This window comes from Callorhinchus milii, unplaced genomic scaffold (genome assembly GCF_018977255.1).
Source record: "Callorhinchus milii isolate IMCB2004 unplaced genomic scaffold, IMCB_Cmil_1.0 Scaffold1, whole genome shotgun sequence".
Classification (NCBI taxonomy): domain Eukaryota; kingdom Metazoa; phylum Chordata; class Chondrichthyes; order Chimaeriformes; family Callorhinchidae; genus Callorhinchus; species Callorhinchus milii.
Genome location: NW_024704742.1, coordinates 84,361,344 through 84,380,935, shown reverse-complemented (window position 1 = coordinate 84,380,935; position 19,592 = coordinate 84,361,344). Strand labels below are relative to the sequence as shown.

The 19,592-nt window shown below is 41.1% G+C and overlaps 1 protein-coding gene across 2 annotated transcripts in view; it reads right to left on the bottom strand.

Moving 5' to 3' along the window:
• The window catches only part of ric1 (RIC1 homolog, RAB6A GEF complex partner 1), a 96,952-nt gene that overhangs the window by 53,038 nt on the left and 24,322 nt on the right, over window positions 1-19,592 (bottom strand). For both annotated transcript variants that reach the window (XM_007906525.2, XM_042332637.1), the window contains exon 3: window positions 3,764-3,843. In XM_007906525.2, the coding sequence (XP_007904716.1) occupies window positions 3,764-3,843 (80 nt within the window). The remainder of the gene's footprint in view (window positions 1-3,763; window positions 3,844-19,592) is intronic.

The following is a 19,592-nucleotide window of genomic DNA, read 5'->3' as shown; positions in this document are numbered from 1 at the left end:
GTCGTCTACTGAAATAATAGATTATAATAATCCTTGTATTTAATATAGATTCTTCAACTAACCCCAACTTAAAAATACCACCATTATAAAACACATACATTGTACATTTTTTTAATTAATGGAAACTTGGGACACATTAAAAACATCTTAGTTTTAGTCTGTTCTGCTTATGATTATCAGCAGAGTTTATAGAGAGACTAATGTATGTCAATCGTTCTTTATTCCATTAATACATTTTTGCTAACCCAGACATCACCACTTGCTTTATATAAATAAAATGCCTTGCACAGATGCTTGACAGAAGCTTATTCAATGCTTTAGAAGTTACCATTAGCAAAGTAAAAATATTTACCCATTGAAGTCAAAGAGTCAATCTTAGTTCAGCTGTCTTTGATGAGATTGAATGAACTTAACTAAATGGGGTGTAAGTCACAGAATTTGTCTTATTTTAAAGTTCAAAATGAGGATCATTTCTTCTCATTCTACAGGCCAGATTATCAATTCAAATCTTCATTTTAATATAGTAAATCAAGATTGATGGCAACACTTAACTAGCTTAGTCAGAAAAATGCTTGCATTTAAGTAACAGACTCCACATGGTACTGCTCAGTTCAATACTGAACATAACATAGCCAAAAACAACACTGAATAAACCAGGAGATTCCATCTCTTTACAGTTCAAGTATTAAGGTGAAATGTTATTTTTTTCTTTGCTGCCCTCAGCCAAAAATAAAGGAGCTATTACATAGCAATAATGTACTGCCATTCAAGTCATTCAATTCTTGCAGCGAAGGTGTGAATAGATAATGTTGATCTACATATCTGCTATTAAAAAGGCAAAATCAGCAGCCATTTAAGAAATGTGATTGTATTCCTTCATACACAAACATCAAGAGAAGTCTGGCCTCCTGGAAAGCAGGAATCGGTGGAGGTATATTACAATGGATTCGCAACTGGTTGACTGGAAAAACCCAGAGGGTAGTGGTACAGGAAATATCATCAGACTGGGAAAATGTTACAGTGAGTTCCACAAGGGTCTGTTTTGGGACCTCTTTTGTTTAATACTTTCATAAATGATCTGAACTAGAAGTTGCAAGTACAGTGGCTAAATTTGCAGATGACACCAAAATAATGAAGGTGGTAGATTGTGAATACGCTGTAAGCTGAATTGACCGTATAATTTGTGGGCAAAATGCGGTAGCCAATTGCGCACAGCAGTGTCCCACAAACAGTCATGGATTAAAAATGACCAATTTATTATTGTTTTCTTTTGGAAGGATTATTATTAGGCGTGTGGAGTAAGGAAACTTGCCCAAGGTTTCGCCCTGCCTGGAATTGAACTCAGGTCTCTCGCTTGCAAGGCGAGTGCTCTACCCACTGAGCTACAGGACTACACAGGACTGTAAGATAATAATAATAATCCTTGCATTTGATATAGCGCTTTTCACGTCGGGAGGACGTCCCAAAGCGCTTCACAGAACACACTGCAAAGTGAATTGACTGTATATTTGTGGGCGAACACGGCAGCCAATTGCGCACAGCAATGTCCCACAAACAGTCATAGATTGAAAATGACCAATTTATTATTGTTTTTGGAGGGATTATTATTAGGCGTGTGGAGTAAGGAAACTTGCCCAAGGTTTCGCCCTCTGCCTGGAATTGAACTCAGGTCTCTCACTTGCAAAGCGAGTGCTCTAACCACTGAGCTACAGGACTCCTGTAACATATGGCGCTATATCAAATGCAAGTTTTTTTTATTACATTGGGTCAGCCCTAGCTGGATGATTGGTAGCTCTATTGGTCAGGTCCAAATAAACCTCAACACTCACCCCAGTCGCTGTTGCAGGTGGATTTGATCATACTTGGGAATTGTGCAGATCGGTGGCAGATGAAATTGAAAGTGGAGAAATTTAAAGTACTTCATGGGGACAAAAATTCCTGGAAGGGACTAATATTTTAATGGAAGAAAAATAATATATACGGAAAATAAAAAGGACCTGGAGGTCCTGATTGACAATAAATCAAAGCTCTCCCAACAATGCTTTGCGACAGTGAGTAAATATTGGGATATTGGGATGTATCAAAAGATCAATAGCAAGCCAAAATAGTGGGGTAATCCTGCCACTGTATAAATCATTGGTGATACCATACTTAAGAGTACTGTGTACATTTCTGTTCCCTGCAGTACAAAAAAGATATTGGACAAATCAAGACGATACAGAGGAAGGCAACCAAAATGATTGAGAGAATGGAGAGACTGGACTATGAGGAGCGACTAAGTAAATTGGGCATGTTCATGCTGGAAAAGAGAAGACTGAGAGGCAACCTGATTGCTGTCTTTAAGATTTTAAAGGGGCAAGACCATATAGATCATGACAGTAAAACCAGAGGACACGGCCTGTGATTGAAGGGGGTTAAATTCTGAACAAATCTAAGCAAACACTATTTTGTGAGCGAATAGTGAACTTGTGGAATAGGCTCCCTAGGGAGATGGTTGAAACAGGAAGTGTTGATTCTTTCAAACACAGATTAGATAGTTTTCTTTTAGGAAATAACGTTATGGGATATACTACATAGGTAGTTCGGGACATATGTGCATGCGACCGGCAGGAATGTGGAAAGCGAACTAAATGGACCTTGGTCTTTTTTCGTCTAGCATTTCTTATGTTCTTGTCTTCCACATCTTAAAATAGGGAATGTTTAAAAACAACAAAACTGAAAGTTTATTACCTGCAGTTGTACAGGCAAATACATTTTCAAATGCTGGCCAAATTTGAACTTCTGAGGTAGGTGCAGAAAATCCAAACTCAATCATAAAACCATTTTGCAAATTCGCTTGAATATTTAATTTTCTTATATTATGTTGAATACTTGTGTCAACTTCCTTCATAAGTAAAACTGTGATGGGAGGTTGTGGGATGTTTCCCTCAACCAGCTAATTTATTATGTTTCAAACACCTCACACAGCAACACAGCAATAATTTAATTGCGTCAATAGGCTCAGTTGGTAACAAACTTGCTTCTGGGTCAGACGATTGCGGACTCAAGGTCAACATCAGGATTGAGCTCCTAGACGAGGACAATACTTCAGTACGTTATTGGGGGAGTGCTGCATTCCTTCAGAAGGGATGTTAAACCAAGGTTGCCTCCTTAGGTAGATGTTCAAATATCCCATAACACTATTCACAAAGAGGAATTCCTTCCTTTACCTGCAGGAAAGTTCGCATTCACTTCGTAGCTGTTTGTGTGCCTTACTGTGTTTGCCTACAAAGTCACTACTTTAACAATCATTATTAATACATTTACAATAATTATTGCAAATGTTTGACGAGATATTTCAACATAAGAAGCTCTAAAAATATAAAATGGTGAATAATATCATTACACAAACATACCAATGGGCTACAAACTAAATATAACTACCTCAAATTAAAAGTGCTGCACACTGCATGTCTCCAGGCATCAGTGGTGTCTCTAGCAACCACTGAAAATGTTTTGAGAGCGCAATCACTACTGACAGGATTGCATTCTACACACAGCACACGGGCTTGGCGATGTCAGCGGTGACTACACCAACCCTGTGAGCCTTATTTTAAATCCACCCCAACTGCGTTAATGGAGTTGGATGATTATCACAGGCAGATGGGGTTAGATGATTATCACAGGCAGAAACTTCTGATTAAGGTCTCTATAAAACTACTCAACCTATTCTTGTAAATGATAATCTTATTTGGTGTTAACTGAGGCATATTTTCAAACTCACTTGGGATACACTGGCTCGTACAAACATTTCTCTTCTCCAGAAGATACAATGTCGAAGAGTAGGATGTATCCATTTGCAGTCTGAAATACAAAGAACAGAATATTGGTAACTGGAGTATTTGAACAAAGCTGCCAAATTCACACAGTACATTTCATATGAAAGGTTTTGGCAAAGTGCAACACATATGAGCTGATTACATCATATCAGTGAATCAAGCATGGTATTTTACATACATACACGCAAAGAAACCCCTTAGTTTTGGCTACCTTCCACTGATACACATCAATGTTAGCAGAGGTCAGTCAGGTCTCTGTGACAACTAGTGCAGCATGAGGTTCTTTTTCAAAAGGTTTGTTTGATCAGGGCTATTGATCTTAACCGTAATTGAAGTCCAGATGCCAATCTATAGTTTACGGGTTCAGTCTTCACTTTGAATCAAATGCTGGCTGCAAGTGAGTTCAGTTCACCCCTAGTCAGGGCACATGCACCAATGTCACAAGCAAGGCATTGAGTGGTCTTTTTGCATTTGGCACAAGATGAAAGTGAAGCATTCCTTTCAGATGAAAAGGTAAAAAAAAATTTAACAACTTTCCTGCATCACAAGATGATACAAACTGCAAATCTGGAAATCCATAGCAGATCAGTATTTAAAAGAAGAAAAATTAGAGCAACTTTTCAGGCATGACCTTACAACATTGAGGTCTTTGATATAAACGTTTTTGACAAGTTTGATTAAATACAGTGCAAACAGTTTTGATAAAAGGGTCTGGCCATGCCTGAAAAATTACTTGCTTTTTCTTTCGGATGCTGATTGACCCATTATGGATTTTCAACATCACTTTTATTTCATTCTTACATTATACACTCTTGTTTGAAAAATCAATTTGATATGAATCATCATCGAAGTACATTAAAAATTCCAAACAAATCTCTAATTACTAGAACAAGTAGAAAGAATACACTGATTGATATAAAATGGACACCACCTATAAAACATCTGCAGCTGTAAAACAACCACTCGCATTCACACCGGACGTGTATAACATGAGGAACTATACAAAAATGCTGCTATTACCGATCACGGACCCTTTGAGTACAGAGTTACTACATGTCACAGATGGTGCTGAAATTGTGTTAAGGTGCCACACTACACAGGTAGACAATTAAAAGGTAATTCTGCTGTTAAATCACGTGACTGAAATGTGAATTGTGTTCTTCATGAAGTATGGAGCAAATCTTCTGAGAACTTGAGGCTAAGGATTGCACAACTTGAATGTAGGCTTACACTCAATTTTTTAAGGTGCCCTAGGATATCCCATAAATTGCAGCTTCTATATTGTGTCGAACTGTACAAAATACAGCTCTGAAAGTATCAACAGTAGAGACTGGAAAGGTTTCATCCAACTCCAAATGAAAAGTGTATTTCGGTCGATTCCATTTTTAAGCTAAAACAATTGTCAGCTTCACATGAACAATCACTATAATTTACAGTGTATCCTGTGAAGTATCCGAGACTTTCTTCTGATGTGAAAGGCACTATACTAAATGCAAGGATTAAAGTTAACTTTACTTTAGTAATAAATGCAGGCTATAGGATTTCAACATTTGACCTCAGTTTTTTTTTAAATAGTACATGGTGGAAATATTTTCTTACAGCTCAATTAAGATTTTAACTCTTTAAATACCCTCAAAATTCAATTGCCTTTGACATACTTTTAGCTTTAAGGGATGGGAAAGCATAAAATCATTTACACCACTGCCTGATTCAAATGCAACTACAGTAAGCCCCCAGCATATCTTCAATTTGTACCTAACTGGACTGGGCCCCAAACCAAAAAGATTCCCGCAGGCCTGCAAGCGTGCAGACTCCTGAATTCTAACTCTCCTAGCATTTGCCATCTTCCACTTGCAGGATTCAACAAATTATTTAATTACTCTCAGACGGAAATTCCGGCTCGCAGGACCAGATCTTATTATTGAAGAAGAATTATTTTGAAAATGCTGATAGCCAGAGGCACGTTAAAATGCATCATGGTTTAGTGTGAGTCGAACATTTTTGTGTTTAAATCATTCACTCCCTGGCACCTCCCAACCTCTCCGACTTCCTCACTCATTCACTCACTCCCCAATCCAATCCACCACTCCGCTCGACTGGCACCAGCCTCCTGGCACACTCTCCCCTCTCTCAAGTCCCGCCTGAAGACTTTCTTGTTTGATCATACCACCTCCCCCCTCCCCCTGGCTCGGAGTCAGGCTTCACCAGTGTTAAGCATTCTGAGACGCTATCCTGTGTGGAGGGAGCTATATACGTGCAAGTCGTTGTTGTTATAGTGCTCCGAGATGCTATCTTATCTGACAGGTGCTATATAAATTGCATTGTGATAATGCAGGTGCACTGTGGACCCACGTTAGACTTGAATTATGGTATAGTCTGCTTCTGGTGCGGACTTCCTGTGTTAAATTTCTAGGTATCAGGTGCCACTTTCAGCACGCTATGTATAACGTACAAGCACAGGAAGCCAACCTGTCATGTCTATACAAAGGAAGCAGTGTGCAGCAAGTCAGATCATCGGTAGCAATGGTGACCTGATAACCCAGAGGTATTTTTTTTGTACTTTATTTTTAATGCAGGGGTCTGAGCTTCTCTATCCAGAGTATAAGCTTTAATTAGACCTTCTTACTTTGAAAATGCTGCCTGGCGGATGTGGAACCCCATCTCCATGCTTAAGAATATCCAAACCAAACAGTTCCATGTATTGCACCTACACATGGAAATTCCAGAGGTATTTATTGGAATGGATCCTCCCTCGAAGGATGCATCCTGCTTACCTTGTTCCAGAAAAGTATTTTGGTACAGGTTGGCAAGAGCCAAGGTTGAAGACCCCAGAGTGTATGTTAAGGTACTGCTGGAGTCTAACCAACTAAAACCACAGAGCTTGCCATTGATAGCACTGCCTTTGAAAGTTTTCCCACTGCTTGTCCAGCTAGGATCACCCATTCATTAGGGCTTTTGCTTGCAGGGTTAAACAGGAGCTGAGTGGGAAGCATCTCTGCCCCCAGTGACTGGTTCTGCCCCCAAGTCTTACCGATGAGTCAACCTGTCTGTCTTGTCATCAGCAGTGCCTTGCAATACTGCAGACCTGCCTGGCGCAGGACCTGCACTACCGAGGTTGGGCTCGATTAGGACAGTCCATTGCCAAACATGTCACCTTAGAGCCAGTGGAGCCACTCACCTGATTGCCTTATCTCTTTCCCTCCCTATTCTCAGTCCTATTTTTAGGTTAATTTTAATTTAAACTTTCTACTTTGTTTTCTCTTGAAATTCTTTTTCCAAAAACATTTAGATACGTCTTCCTCTGGCGCCCACTCAACAACAACAATTTGCATTTACATGGCATCTATTAGGCAGGATAGCTTTTTGGAATGTACTATTTTAGTGGAAACCAGGTTAATTTTCATTGGCTGAAAGCCAGAAAATACTAGTTTGAATAAATCTTGAACAAAGGTGTAGGATGGCTAACTAAGGGTTAAAATCCGGTTTATGGGTGATTTCTAACTCCCTATTCATACCACCCCTCCTAGTGTTGAACAAATATTGAGCAAATATAGAATACGCCTTTTGTTCTACATCCAATACAAATTGTAGAAACACTCAGGTTTTGAGGAACTAGAAAACAAGTTTATACTGTGAACCAGTTTATACTGCTATGACGCAGGTGAGGCAACAACACGTGGCAGTGTTCTCATTTACAAATGACAGAGCAATATAAAATGCATAACTACAATAATTGTGTAAAATATGTTGCTAAAATAATTGTTGTCAATACTACAACTCTGGGTATCAAGAATGAAAAGTATTGCACAATATAATCATACTTTCACAATGAGAAATAGTGAGGCGCCAAAAGGCAACATAATTACAAAATACCTCTCAACCAGTGAATTCACACTGTGGCGGCCTGGTTTACAAGTCAGTCTACTTGTGATACATAAGTCAAGATAGATAGGAGTCTTCAGTGCATATCCTCTCAGCCTTTTCAGTCTCACAAACTATTTACTGTAGTCTGGGGTGGGGGGTGGGGGGTGGGTTTGCATTGCAGGTATGAAACAGTACTGTAATAGTGCTGAGAGCTGTCAATCATTCATACAGTGCAATGATTCTGTTTGATGTTTAAGAGAGTTATTTATAACATGAGAAAAGGATTCAGTTAGATTCAACATCTGGTTTTAATACGACAGCACCACAGCTGAGGAATGTGCTTAATATGGCATTTTCCAAGTGAAATTTTTACTGCTGCAGTTTTTTTTAAAAAAAAGTAGCAGTGCCATTGAAAATATTAGTCATGCCAACAAAATAAAACCTTAGCTTGAGGAGAGACCTTCTTTGAAGAGCACCAACCTAACACTTTACTCCTTCACCGTTCCCCCTCCCCCGTAAATTATAAACTTACTTTCTGGGGTAAACACATGCATCACTAAATATCCTGTGATGTCCTGTAGCTCAGTGGTTACAGCACTCGCTTCACAAGCGAGAGGACCTAAGTTCGATTTCCCGGCCAAGGCGAAACAGTGGGCAAGTTTTCTTACTCCGCGTGCCTGTTTGCCTTGCAGCAAGTAGGAACCCAGTTGTTAAGTCAATTGGCCGATCGCTTTTCTGGGGTTAATAATCCCTTCAAAAAATAATAATAATATAATCACTCAATCCATGACTGTTTGTGAGACACTGCCCTGTGCAATTGGCTTATACAGTCAATTCACGTTACAGTGTATTCTGTGAAGCACTTTGAGACGTCTCAAAGACAATATATCAAACGATTATTACTGCTATTATTATAAATCAGAACTGAACTAACTGGAGCCCCCAATTCAACTCAAGAGTCAAGAGGCGCTTCCTTATTAATAATCCTTGCATTTGATATAGCGTTTTTCACGTCTTCTAGACGTCTCAAAGCACTTCACAGAATAGAAGCGCCTATTCAGTTCCTTTACACAAAGTTTCTCCCTTACTTAAGCTACATTTATCTATGTTGCAATTGCAACACAGGAACACAGCTTTGATGTGCTGGAAGATAGGAGCCAGCAATATAAACAATAAACAACAGTCAGCCACAAATGTGATTTTCAAACAAGCGTGTGTGTGCGTGTGCAAGTTTGCACATGTACTTTGCTGGGGCTGTGGAATTCACAGTGTAAATGACAATTGTGTGGTTTCCACATCTCTAGCAGTTCAGGATATTCTAACTGAATCTTCAATTTATCTCATCAGTTGCTTAACTTTTATTCATTGCTAGACTCCTATTGTTTTCTTATTTCAGACACATCTTTATCAGCCTTTTCTAAAATACAAGTGCCGGAGAATATTTTCCATTGTGAAACTGCCTGCAAACTTGAATTTGGAGCCACAATTTTTTTTGGTGTGCATATGTTGTTGAGGAGGGTGTAAGTGAAGCTCCAAATTTCTCTTGTGATAAAGTGCTGGCACTGATTCAAGCTGCAATAATAGTTTCAAGCGCACTACCTCTGCAGTACTTCAATTAAATAGACATTTTTCACAAGTGAGCCAAACCAGTGTCAGCAAGTTACATTAAATAGTGTGCAAAATGCTGGTGGTAGGGAAATGGGGCAAGAGAGAATGAGGAGTCCTGTAGCTAAGTGGTTAGAGCACAGTGCGAGACCTGTGTTCGATTTCCAGCAGAGCGAAACGTTTCCTTACTCAAGTCAATGGGCAGATTGCTTTTCTGTGTGAAATAATTCCTTCAAAGACATGTTAAAAAATGGCTAGCTTCCAGGCTTTCAGGTTGCTGCCGTCATTTCCTTCACCCTGCACGTGAGCACAATGAGACTGCTAGCTTTTGGGATTTGTCTGGTTAGTAAATGTCAAGATCCATACCTCAACCACACTATAAGTGAACCTGCATTATAATAGGGTTCGAAGGTATAGCCACTTCCATTAAGGCTCACACTATTTCAACCAGTCAACCTCAAACTGATATTGATAAAATATATTGCAGAATATTTTTTCAAAACATGCAACAGCATGCAACTTAAAGGGTTACTAAGACCAAAGTATCTCAAGCTCTCATCATTGAAATGTTATTCTCTGGTATACTGTAGAATGTCAATGAGTATCAACTTGTTTGAAAAAGTAATCATCGACTTTAGAACGGTTTAATTTAGAAAAGATTGTACATTTCAATGCCAAGAAATCAACTTGCTTACGATATTCAGCATCTGCAATCTACTTGGACTCAAGCTCACAAAGTACAAACTTTCTGCTCGCAGTCGCTGTCTCTTCCCCTCCCCATACATACACCAAGATAACTGGTATCCATTAGCTGTGATGCTCCCCAGCTCCAATCATTGTTAAATGGACTCAGACCAAGAACGAAGGCAGTTCCTTGCAGAGATGGTCACTGTCTTTTAGCATTCCTCTAGGATCAGCAACATAAGGCCTGGAAGACTATGAAGCGCTCTGGGACATGACCCTGTGTGAGGGGCACTATATAAATGCAAGTTGTTGTTGTTATTTACCCTCCTAGCTGGAATATGATATAATAATAACAATAATCCTTGCATTTGATATAGCGATTTTCATGTCTTCTAGACGTCTCAAAGCACTTCACAGAATACATTGTAAATTGACTGTATATTTGTGGGCGAAATGCAGCAGCCAATTGCACACAGCAGTGTCCCACAAACAGTCGTGGATTGAAGTGACCAATTTATTATTGTTTTTTGAGGGATTATCATCAGGCGTGTGGAGTAAGGAAACTTGCCCAAGGTTTAGTATGGGAAAATAACCCTCCTAACCCCCATGATCAAAAGGGCATAAGGTAAAAACATTGGCATTTGTTTAACCAATGGATAAAATAAGGAGTAGTAACCACACTAACTGGGTTCTCCCTAGAAACAGTGTGTATAACTAGTCATCATGTAAAATACAAATTGGCTGCAGTGCCAACGACAACTTGATATAGGCACTAAAATAACACATTCTCTCCTTCATCCCACTCTCTGAATTTCTTTTTTTCCTTGTCTAACTTTCATTCTGACTTTATTGGAATACTGAATTTGGCAGATTTGCTCCCACCTTCTTATGCACATTTTTCCTCTTTCTTTCCCTCCCCCATTTATCACTGAATGGAACCAACTAAATAAATATCAAAGAAAAGATGAATCAATATCTAAACACATTGTGAATATGTGCAGGTACAACAGTTTCTGCTGGTATTTGCGGTCGATAGAAATGAAGAAAAGCTGGTTGTTCTGAAAAGTAACAATCTTGTTTTTTTTCCAGCTAGATTAATTTGAATTCTAGGTCAACAACAACAACAAATTACATTTGTATAGCGCCTTTCACGTCAGGAGGACGTCCCAAGGTGCTGGAGTGTCAGGGATCCGAATCCGAGCTGGCTGTTGGGATCAGGAAGAGTGGAGGGCAGGGAGGGTTGGGGTAGGAGGGTGACCGAACGTGCGATCCAAGTGGAGGGTCCTGAGATGCATCTTGAAGGAGGGAAGGGACGGGGGGAGGTGGAGGGTCTGTAGAATGGAGTTCCAGAGGATGGGGGCAGAGAGGCTGAAGGCCCGCTCACCAATGGTGGGGCGGGCAAGGCGGGGGACATGAAGTAGGCCAGAGCCTGTTAAGCAGAGGGAGCGGACAGGTTGGTAGGGGTTTAGGAGGAGGAAGCAGCAAGGCTGTGGAGGGCTTTAAAGTTGAAGTCAGGATTTTGAACTGTATCCTCTGAGTGATGGGAAGCCAGTGGAGTTGGGCGAGGATGGGGGTTATCGGGCCGTGGGGCCTGGTGCTAGAGAGAACATGGGCTGCAGTGTTCTGGATGATGTGTAATCGGTGGAGGGAGTAGTTGGGGAAGCCAATGAGCCAATTGTGTAATTAAGCCTGGATTTGATGAAAGTGTGGATGAGGGTCTCGACGGCTTGCGTTGAGAGACAGTGGTGGAGCCAGGCAACGTTGCAGAGGTGGGGAAAGGCAGAGCGGGTCATAGCACGGATATGAAGAATGAAGGACAACTGAAGGTCAAACAGGATGCTGAAGATCTGTATTGGCTTTGTGAGATGTAGAGTGCAACCAATGCTGGTCTCCAATTATCAATAAATACACGTTATGGCATTGGAAGTTGGGGAGGAAGAGAAGACGAAATTAGCCAACAAGATATTCCTATTTTATAGATTGAAAGCAAAGTAAATTTATACAACTGGTTCGCCTGAGGTTACAATTGCTATTGCTTCATTTTAGTGCAGAATGTGCTGAATTTTACTGCCAAAAATATAATAGAAATGTATGGAGAAATTTAATACTATACTTATGTGGTTGCCTAACTTACATTATATGGAAAACGTTACCTAACAATATTAAATCACTGCCAAAATGAAGCAGGATATCAAGCAAGTCAAGACGGAAGGCAACTGGTCAGTCAGGAGCTGCACCCAATGTCAAATATTTAACGCACCACAATATCTAAGCAGAAGTCCTTCTAGTAAATACATGGTATATTCAGAGGTTTTTGATGACATGCTCATCAACAACAACTTGCATCTATATAATGCGGGTAGCGTTTTGGAGTGCTTAATAGTGGCAGAGCTTGACATCAAGCTGGGAGGAGGAATATACCTTACAGTATAGTGACTTTGTTTTGTGGGTGAACGGGCTAGCCAATTTGTGCACAGTAACGTCCCAAGACAGCCATGAAACAAATGAATGATTTTATTTGGGAGATTGGCGACCAGAATACTAGGAGAAACTCCCTTCATTTTATGAATAGTGCCAAGGAATTATTAATGTCCACCCAAAGAGGCAAGATGGAGCCTTGCTTTAACATCTCATCTGAAGGATGGCACCTCCAACCACGCAACACGCCCCCAGCACTGCATTGGAATGTCAATATAGACTGGGATTTGAAACCTTCAAGAGGCGAGAGTGCTACTGAGCCAGCCTGAACACATTTTGATCATAAACTGTTATGATTTGCTCCCCGAAAATGCATTACAATGTTTAAACAGATTCATTTCCGTTTAAGGAACATAGGAACAGGAGTAGGTCATTCAGACCCTCAAGTCTGTTCTGCCATTCTATCTGAGCATGGCTGAATTGTACATCAACTCCATTTACCAGCCTTTGCTGCTACTATCCCCCTATCTACCCGCCCGTATCCTCCATTCCTCTGGCTCCGGTCTGCTCCACATCCCCCGCCCTAACCGCCCTACCATCGGTGGTCGGGCCTTCAGCCTCTCAGCCCCGAGGCTCTGGAACTCTATCCCCCAGTGCCTTCGCCGCCTCCTCCCTTTCCTCCTTCAAGGCCGGTCTCAAGACCTTTCTCTTTGACCATGCCTTCAGCTCCCCTCTCGACTCTCTACCCCCTCCTCGCTCCCTCCCTTCCCTCCCCTCACCCTGACCATTTCCCCCCTTGCTCGGGTCCTGACCCAACTGTACAGCGCCTTGGGACGTCCTCCCGACGTGAAAGGCGCTCAATAAATGGAATCTTGTTGTTGTTGTTACCCATAACCTAACAAAAAATCTATCCACCTCAATTTTGAAAATTTGAATTGTTCCAGCATTCACAGAGTTTGGGGAGAGAGTTCCAGATTTCCATTACCCTTTGTGAGAAAAATGCTTCCTTATTGCATTCCTAAATGGCTTAGCTCGAATTTTAAGATTATGCTCACTTGTTCTGGATTCCCCCACCAAAATGATGTCTGAAATATCCATGCTTACACATTTGTACCTTTACCTGCTTCAGAGTGGCAGTGTGTTTGAAACCTAGGTACTGCATATACTATCACGTTCATTAAAATATTAATGTAATTAGTGAGTGAACTTTTTAAGCTGAGTATTTCCTATGGCATCCTAAGGCCATGATACATTAGGTACTTAGGTATTCTGGCCAGAGGATGCCATAGCAAATACTTTTCTAGCCTTTCAAATCCCTTTATATCATCCTGTTTTAAAGTTATTCACATAATGCAGTCTCGCTGAACAAGTCCTATAAAAAATTATAATCGTTATAGGATATAAATTTCATTCGGCGCAAACATAATTTGACCAGGTGGCAAAACAGTAGTGCCATAAGTGCTTCCAGATGATTCTTTTTGTTAGCAATAATTCTGGAATTGCCATTGTAGATTGACATGCACATGAAACCCATCTTTAAATCGGTTAGTGGGATTCTTCCTAAAAAGAACCATCAGGTCATCAATATAGCTTTCTTTAAATAGGCGCTGACATGGACAATGTTGCATTGTAATAGCACAAACTGCAACTATGAGTGGCTCGAGGTCAGAGCCTCCGGGACACTACCTCGCGTGAAGGTTGCTATATAAATGCAAGTTGTTGTTGGACTTGGCTATAATTTTTAAGAATGGAAGTTTTCCAGCACTCAAAGTCTAGTAAGGAAATTCTGCGTTGCACATCCTTCCCATTAATAGAAGTTCAAAAAGCAAACTTAAGTAGCGAATGTGTCAGGGCATAACATAGCAAATACTCAACTTAAAACGTTCATTCATGAATTACAACAAAATTACATTTGTATGGAGCCTTTCACGACAGGAGGGGATCCAAGGCGCTGGACAACCAGTGTTTCGGATCCGAGCTGGAGGTCGGGATCAGGGAGGATGGAACGCGGGGGGGAAGGAGGGTGATCGAAGGCACAGTTGAAGAGGAGGGTCTTGAGATGGTCTTGAAGGAAGCAAGGGAGGGAGCGAGGCGGAGAGACTGCGGGATGGAGTTCCAGAGGGTGGGGCAGAGTGGCTGAAGGCTCGCCCACCAATGGTTGGGCAGGCGAGGCGGGGGACATGAAGCAGGTCGCAGCCAGCTGAGCGGAGGGAGTGGGCGGGTTGATAGGGGGCTAGGAGGTTACAGCGGTAGGGGAGCGAGACCATAGAGGGCTTTGAAGGTGAGAACTGGGATCTTGAACTGTATTTTCTGTGCGATAGGAAGCCAGAGGATAGGAGTATTAGAGTCACGGGGCCTGGTGCGGGAGAAGACGCGGGCTGCAGAGTTCTGGATGATCTGCAGTCTATGGAGGGAGGAGTTGGGGAGGCCGACAAACAGGGTGTTTGCATAGTCGAGCCTGGATGTTATGAATGCACGTATGAAGGACTTGGCGGCCTGTGGTATGAGATAGTGGCGGAGCCGGGCGATGTTGCGGAGATGGTGGAAGGCAAAGCGGGTCATGGCACAGATGTGGAGTAGAAAGGATAGTTGAGGATCAAACAAGATGTCAAGGTTACATTAATATTTTAATAAACATGATAGTATATGCAGTACCTAGGTTTCAAACACACTGCCACTCTAAAGCAGAGTGAATATGCAAGCATGGATATTTCGGACATCATTTTAGTGTGGACTCCTGTAGCTCACTCGCCTCGCAAGCGAGAGACCTGGGTTTGATTCCAGGCAGGGCGAAACATTGGGCAAGATTCCTTACTCCACACTCCTCTGTTTATTAAGCAGCAAGTAGGAACCCGGTTGTTAGTTGATTGGCAGATCACTTTTCCGGGAGTAATAATGCCTTAAAAAAATATATAAATTGGTCACTTCAATCCACGAATGTTTGTGCGCAATTGGCTGCCGTGTCTGCCCATAATATATACAGTCAATTCACTTTACAGTATATTCTGTGAAGTATTTTGAGGCGTCTCGAAGACGCTATAAGGCGCTTTATCAAGTGCAAGGATTAATATTATTCTTTAAATGGCAGTGGAAAAATCTGCAGGAAACAAAAGGTTGACATGGCTTATGGAGTGGAAAATAGTGTCAAATTATATGCCTCCTCAATCCAATATAAATATTTCAGCATGCACTTATTTGCTACTTTTCCTCTTAAATATTTAATGCAGTAGTGTACTTTACAGTGATTAAAATAAACCATTTTTGCAACTAAATTCTTCCAGCACGAAGACAGGAAAATATTCAATTTTACAAACACAATTCTCAGCTGTGATCACCAATCTCAAGCACTGACCGTCAGTTTGACTTTATTCTTTTGAATAGGTTAGAATTTTGTTGTGCAAACTTTACATGGAGCTATCCATTAGATGCTTGGCCCCCGAAAGGCAAACCTCCAAGTTAACCTTACAACTGTCAACGTTATTCAACTCTGCAAGATAGATTACACTAACAAGATATTCATTACCTCATCTTCATAATAATCATGGTCCTGAGAGCCTTCGACATATCGCATAACAGCCGATCTAATAAATAAGCAAATACAGGATGACCCAATTGTAAAGCTCCTCGCAAGAGCACTGGTTTGCTTACAATACAGGTTTCCTGTCAACCTGCAGGTACCAAAGGATAGTAAGTTTTGTCCAGACCAGAAATACATGCAGCAAGCTGGCTGGTCCCTGCTAGAAGTAGCATCAAGGGCAACTTGACAGTCCCACATCAGGACTGAACTCACAGTCCAGGTGACACTCCAATGCACTTCTGGGTGCACCTCATTCTTGGAGGTCTGTTTTTCAAGTGAGACATTAAACAGAGGTCTCGTCTGGTTCTTCAGGTGGACCTTAAAGATCCCCGTGGCACGATTTGAAAAGAGAAGGGAGCTTCAACCTTGCCAACAATTGGTGTCGTGGCCAACAATTAATCATTTGCTTCATGGCTGCTTTGTGAGAAATTATGTGCTCAAATTGAGCTATATCAACTACTGATTGAATGCTTGATTTATAAAAGAAGCAACATTTAAGGAAACGTTTTTGGTTAAGTCTTTGTACCAGAAAAATAACTAATAAGTTACTCTCAAGGAATTAATCTGGAACTAGGTGAAAAGCACTGCTTTGTTGTACTACTAAGACACTAATGAAAAATTATGATTCTCAGACATGAAGGAATAGGTTGGTACAGTGCATAAAGCAGACAAACCAATTTAAAAAGTTTTCATCAGTCTGATGAGGTAAATTGTGATAATCTCAATTATTCAATTAAATCGGTTAAACATTATCATTCCCTGTATTATTTCAATGTTATTCTAAGAAGCCATTTTACACAGAATTACATAAATTATACAGTACCAAAACAACTCATCCATGACAATGTTTATACACCACATGATCCTCCACCCCTCCTAATCCCCGGTACCTGTTCTCTACTCCTCTATTTCCTTCATGTAGGTATTTCTTTTAAATTTAAGTTTTTTTTGTTGAGATTATCACCCCTGAAAAGCAATCCGCTAATCGACTAACAACCAGGTTCCTACTTGCTGCAAGGTAAACAGAGGCGTGTGGATTAAGGAAATTTACCTAATGTTTCCCCCATCCAGGAATCGAACCTGGGTCCTCTCACTTGGGAGGGGAGCACAATAATTACTACGCTACAGACTTCACAAATAAATTTTAAATCTGCATTTATAATTCGTTATTCAACATACCGTATTCACAAAAACACATCCTTGCAAAATGTAAGTTCCACTAGTCTCAGGTAATTAATTTTTCTGGAGTATAAAAGTAGCATAACCTGCTACTGAAGATACTGACCAGATCACCAGGAGAAACTCCCTTCTCTTTTGTAATAGCACCATGGGGTGTTTAATGCTCATTTGTCGGATGGGACCTCGGTTTAACATCTCATCCAAAGGACAAAGCTCTTAACAATGTAAAGTAATAACAGCTCTACCGGTAAAGGTTATTCTTTTTTGTTCAAGCACCTGTTGGAGAAATGCGGCAGCCAATTGTACACAGCAAAGTTCCATAAACAGTCGTGGACTGAATGACCATGAATTAATTTAATTTTTTTAAGGGATTATTACGCTGGGAAAGCAATCCGCCAATCGACTAACAACCAGTTCCTACTTACTACTAGGTAAACCAAACTGATGGGAGTAAGAAAACTTGCCCAACATAAGAATACTACATGACTCCAAGAATATGGGTTTCTCACTATTAACTTGCCCCATATTGGAATATAAAACCATAGAAGAAAATGTTTCAGCACTGATGCTTCCATTCAGTCCAACGAGTTATGCCATGCTAGCAACACAACTAAATCGATGTGCCTTAATCCCACAAAAACATTTTGGTAATTTGCCAACAAATGTCACAAAATCAGGGTTGGCACTAGAAAAGTTAAGGGAACTTTGACACAACCGAGTTAGAACATCAAATGCATTGGCACAAGTGGCTATTGAGGCTGAATTCAGAACATTTAAAATTCAACTGGATAAAGTAACATAAAAGGCATAGGATAAACAACAAACAACTTGGATTTCTATGAGGCTCATCACATAGGTTAACATCTAAGTTTCACAGTGGCAGGGTTGGACACCAAGCAAAGAGGAAGGGAGGGGGAGATGACTGAAGAAGTATGTTTTAAGATGGGAATTAAAGATAGGCAGGAGGTAAGGTGGAGGAATAGAGTCAAGGAGTTCCAGAGGTTGGGAGTGTAATGACTGAATGCTCGCCACCAATGGTGACACAGAGAGGATGGGATGCGTCAGCTGAGTAGAGAGTTGGGCAAAGGAGTGTGATGTGAGCAAATCAGAGCGATAGAAAAGTGTTTGTGAGTTATACGCGAAGGTGAGGACCATGAATTTGATTCATTCAGAGAAAGGGAGCCAGTGGAGTCTGGCGAGGATTGCGGCAATGGGTGTGCAGAGTTTGGTGCGGGTGAGAATGAGGGCAGCAGAATTTGGAACAGCCTCCAGAAGGGTAACTCAAGAACTAGTGTCAGATACAGATTTGGCCCGAGCAGAATGCAGCCAATTCACATAATGGACTAGTTGGCAGCTCAAGCAACATTTGAAGAAAAATATAAAAGGGAACATTTAAAAAAGCAGGAAATTAGGATTAGATCAGATAGTTCCAGTGGATTAACTAGCATAATTTTACACTTGATAGGCATTATGACCTCTTCCTAATGCTGTAAAGTCTAGCATTTCTCAATAGGGCAATCTGAAAAAGTATTTAAATCACTTCATAAAGGGCAAGGAATACATTTGGAAAAGACAAGTTAAAGCTGCAGGGCAAAGCAGTTAAAAAAAGTGATCCTTACAGAGGTCAAAATCCCAGAAGGCAGATTTCTATTGCTCAAGTGCAAAACAAGTGGGAACACAATGATTTGGAAATTACAGTCTGCTGCAGGAGAACATACAGTACTAAATTGAAGAGAAACTGGCTCAGATTTATAGGCAGGCAGGCAGTTACTGGTTAGATATTGCAGGGTCCACCTACAAGCCTAACTACAAATTAGAAGACATTGAGAGTTTAGAACAGTGGCCTGATGAGCAGATATACCAAAAGAAAAAAATATTCTTTCACTCCATTGCTCATAACACATGAACCACATTGGATTGAAGAACACAGCAATGTAATTGTCAGACTGCACACTAACAGTTCGTGTCCCATCCACAGAAACAAACTGGATGCCTCTCAACATAGATGTGGCAGCATGAAACGGTCCATTCAGTCCAACGAGACCGTGCCGGTGTTATACTCCACCCACTCCTTACTCCCTCCTCTCTATTCCCTTCTCTCTCGTGTGTGTATATCTAGCTTCCTTTTAAATGCAACAACAACAACAACAAGATTCCATTTATAGAGCGCCTTTCACGTCGGGAGGACGTCCCAAGGCGCTGTAGAGTTGGATCAGGACCCGAGCAAGGGGGAAATGGTCAGGTTGAGGGGAGAGAAGGGAGGGAGCGAGGAGGGGGTAGAGAGTCGAGAGGGGAGCTGAAGGCTCGGTCAAAGAGAAAGATCTTGAGACCGGCCTTGAAGGAGGAAAGGGAGGAGGCGGCGAAGGCACTGGGGGATAGAGTTCCAGAGCCTCGGGGCTGAGAGGCTGAAGGCCCGGCCACCGATGGTAGGGCGGTTGGGGCGGGGG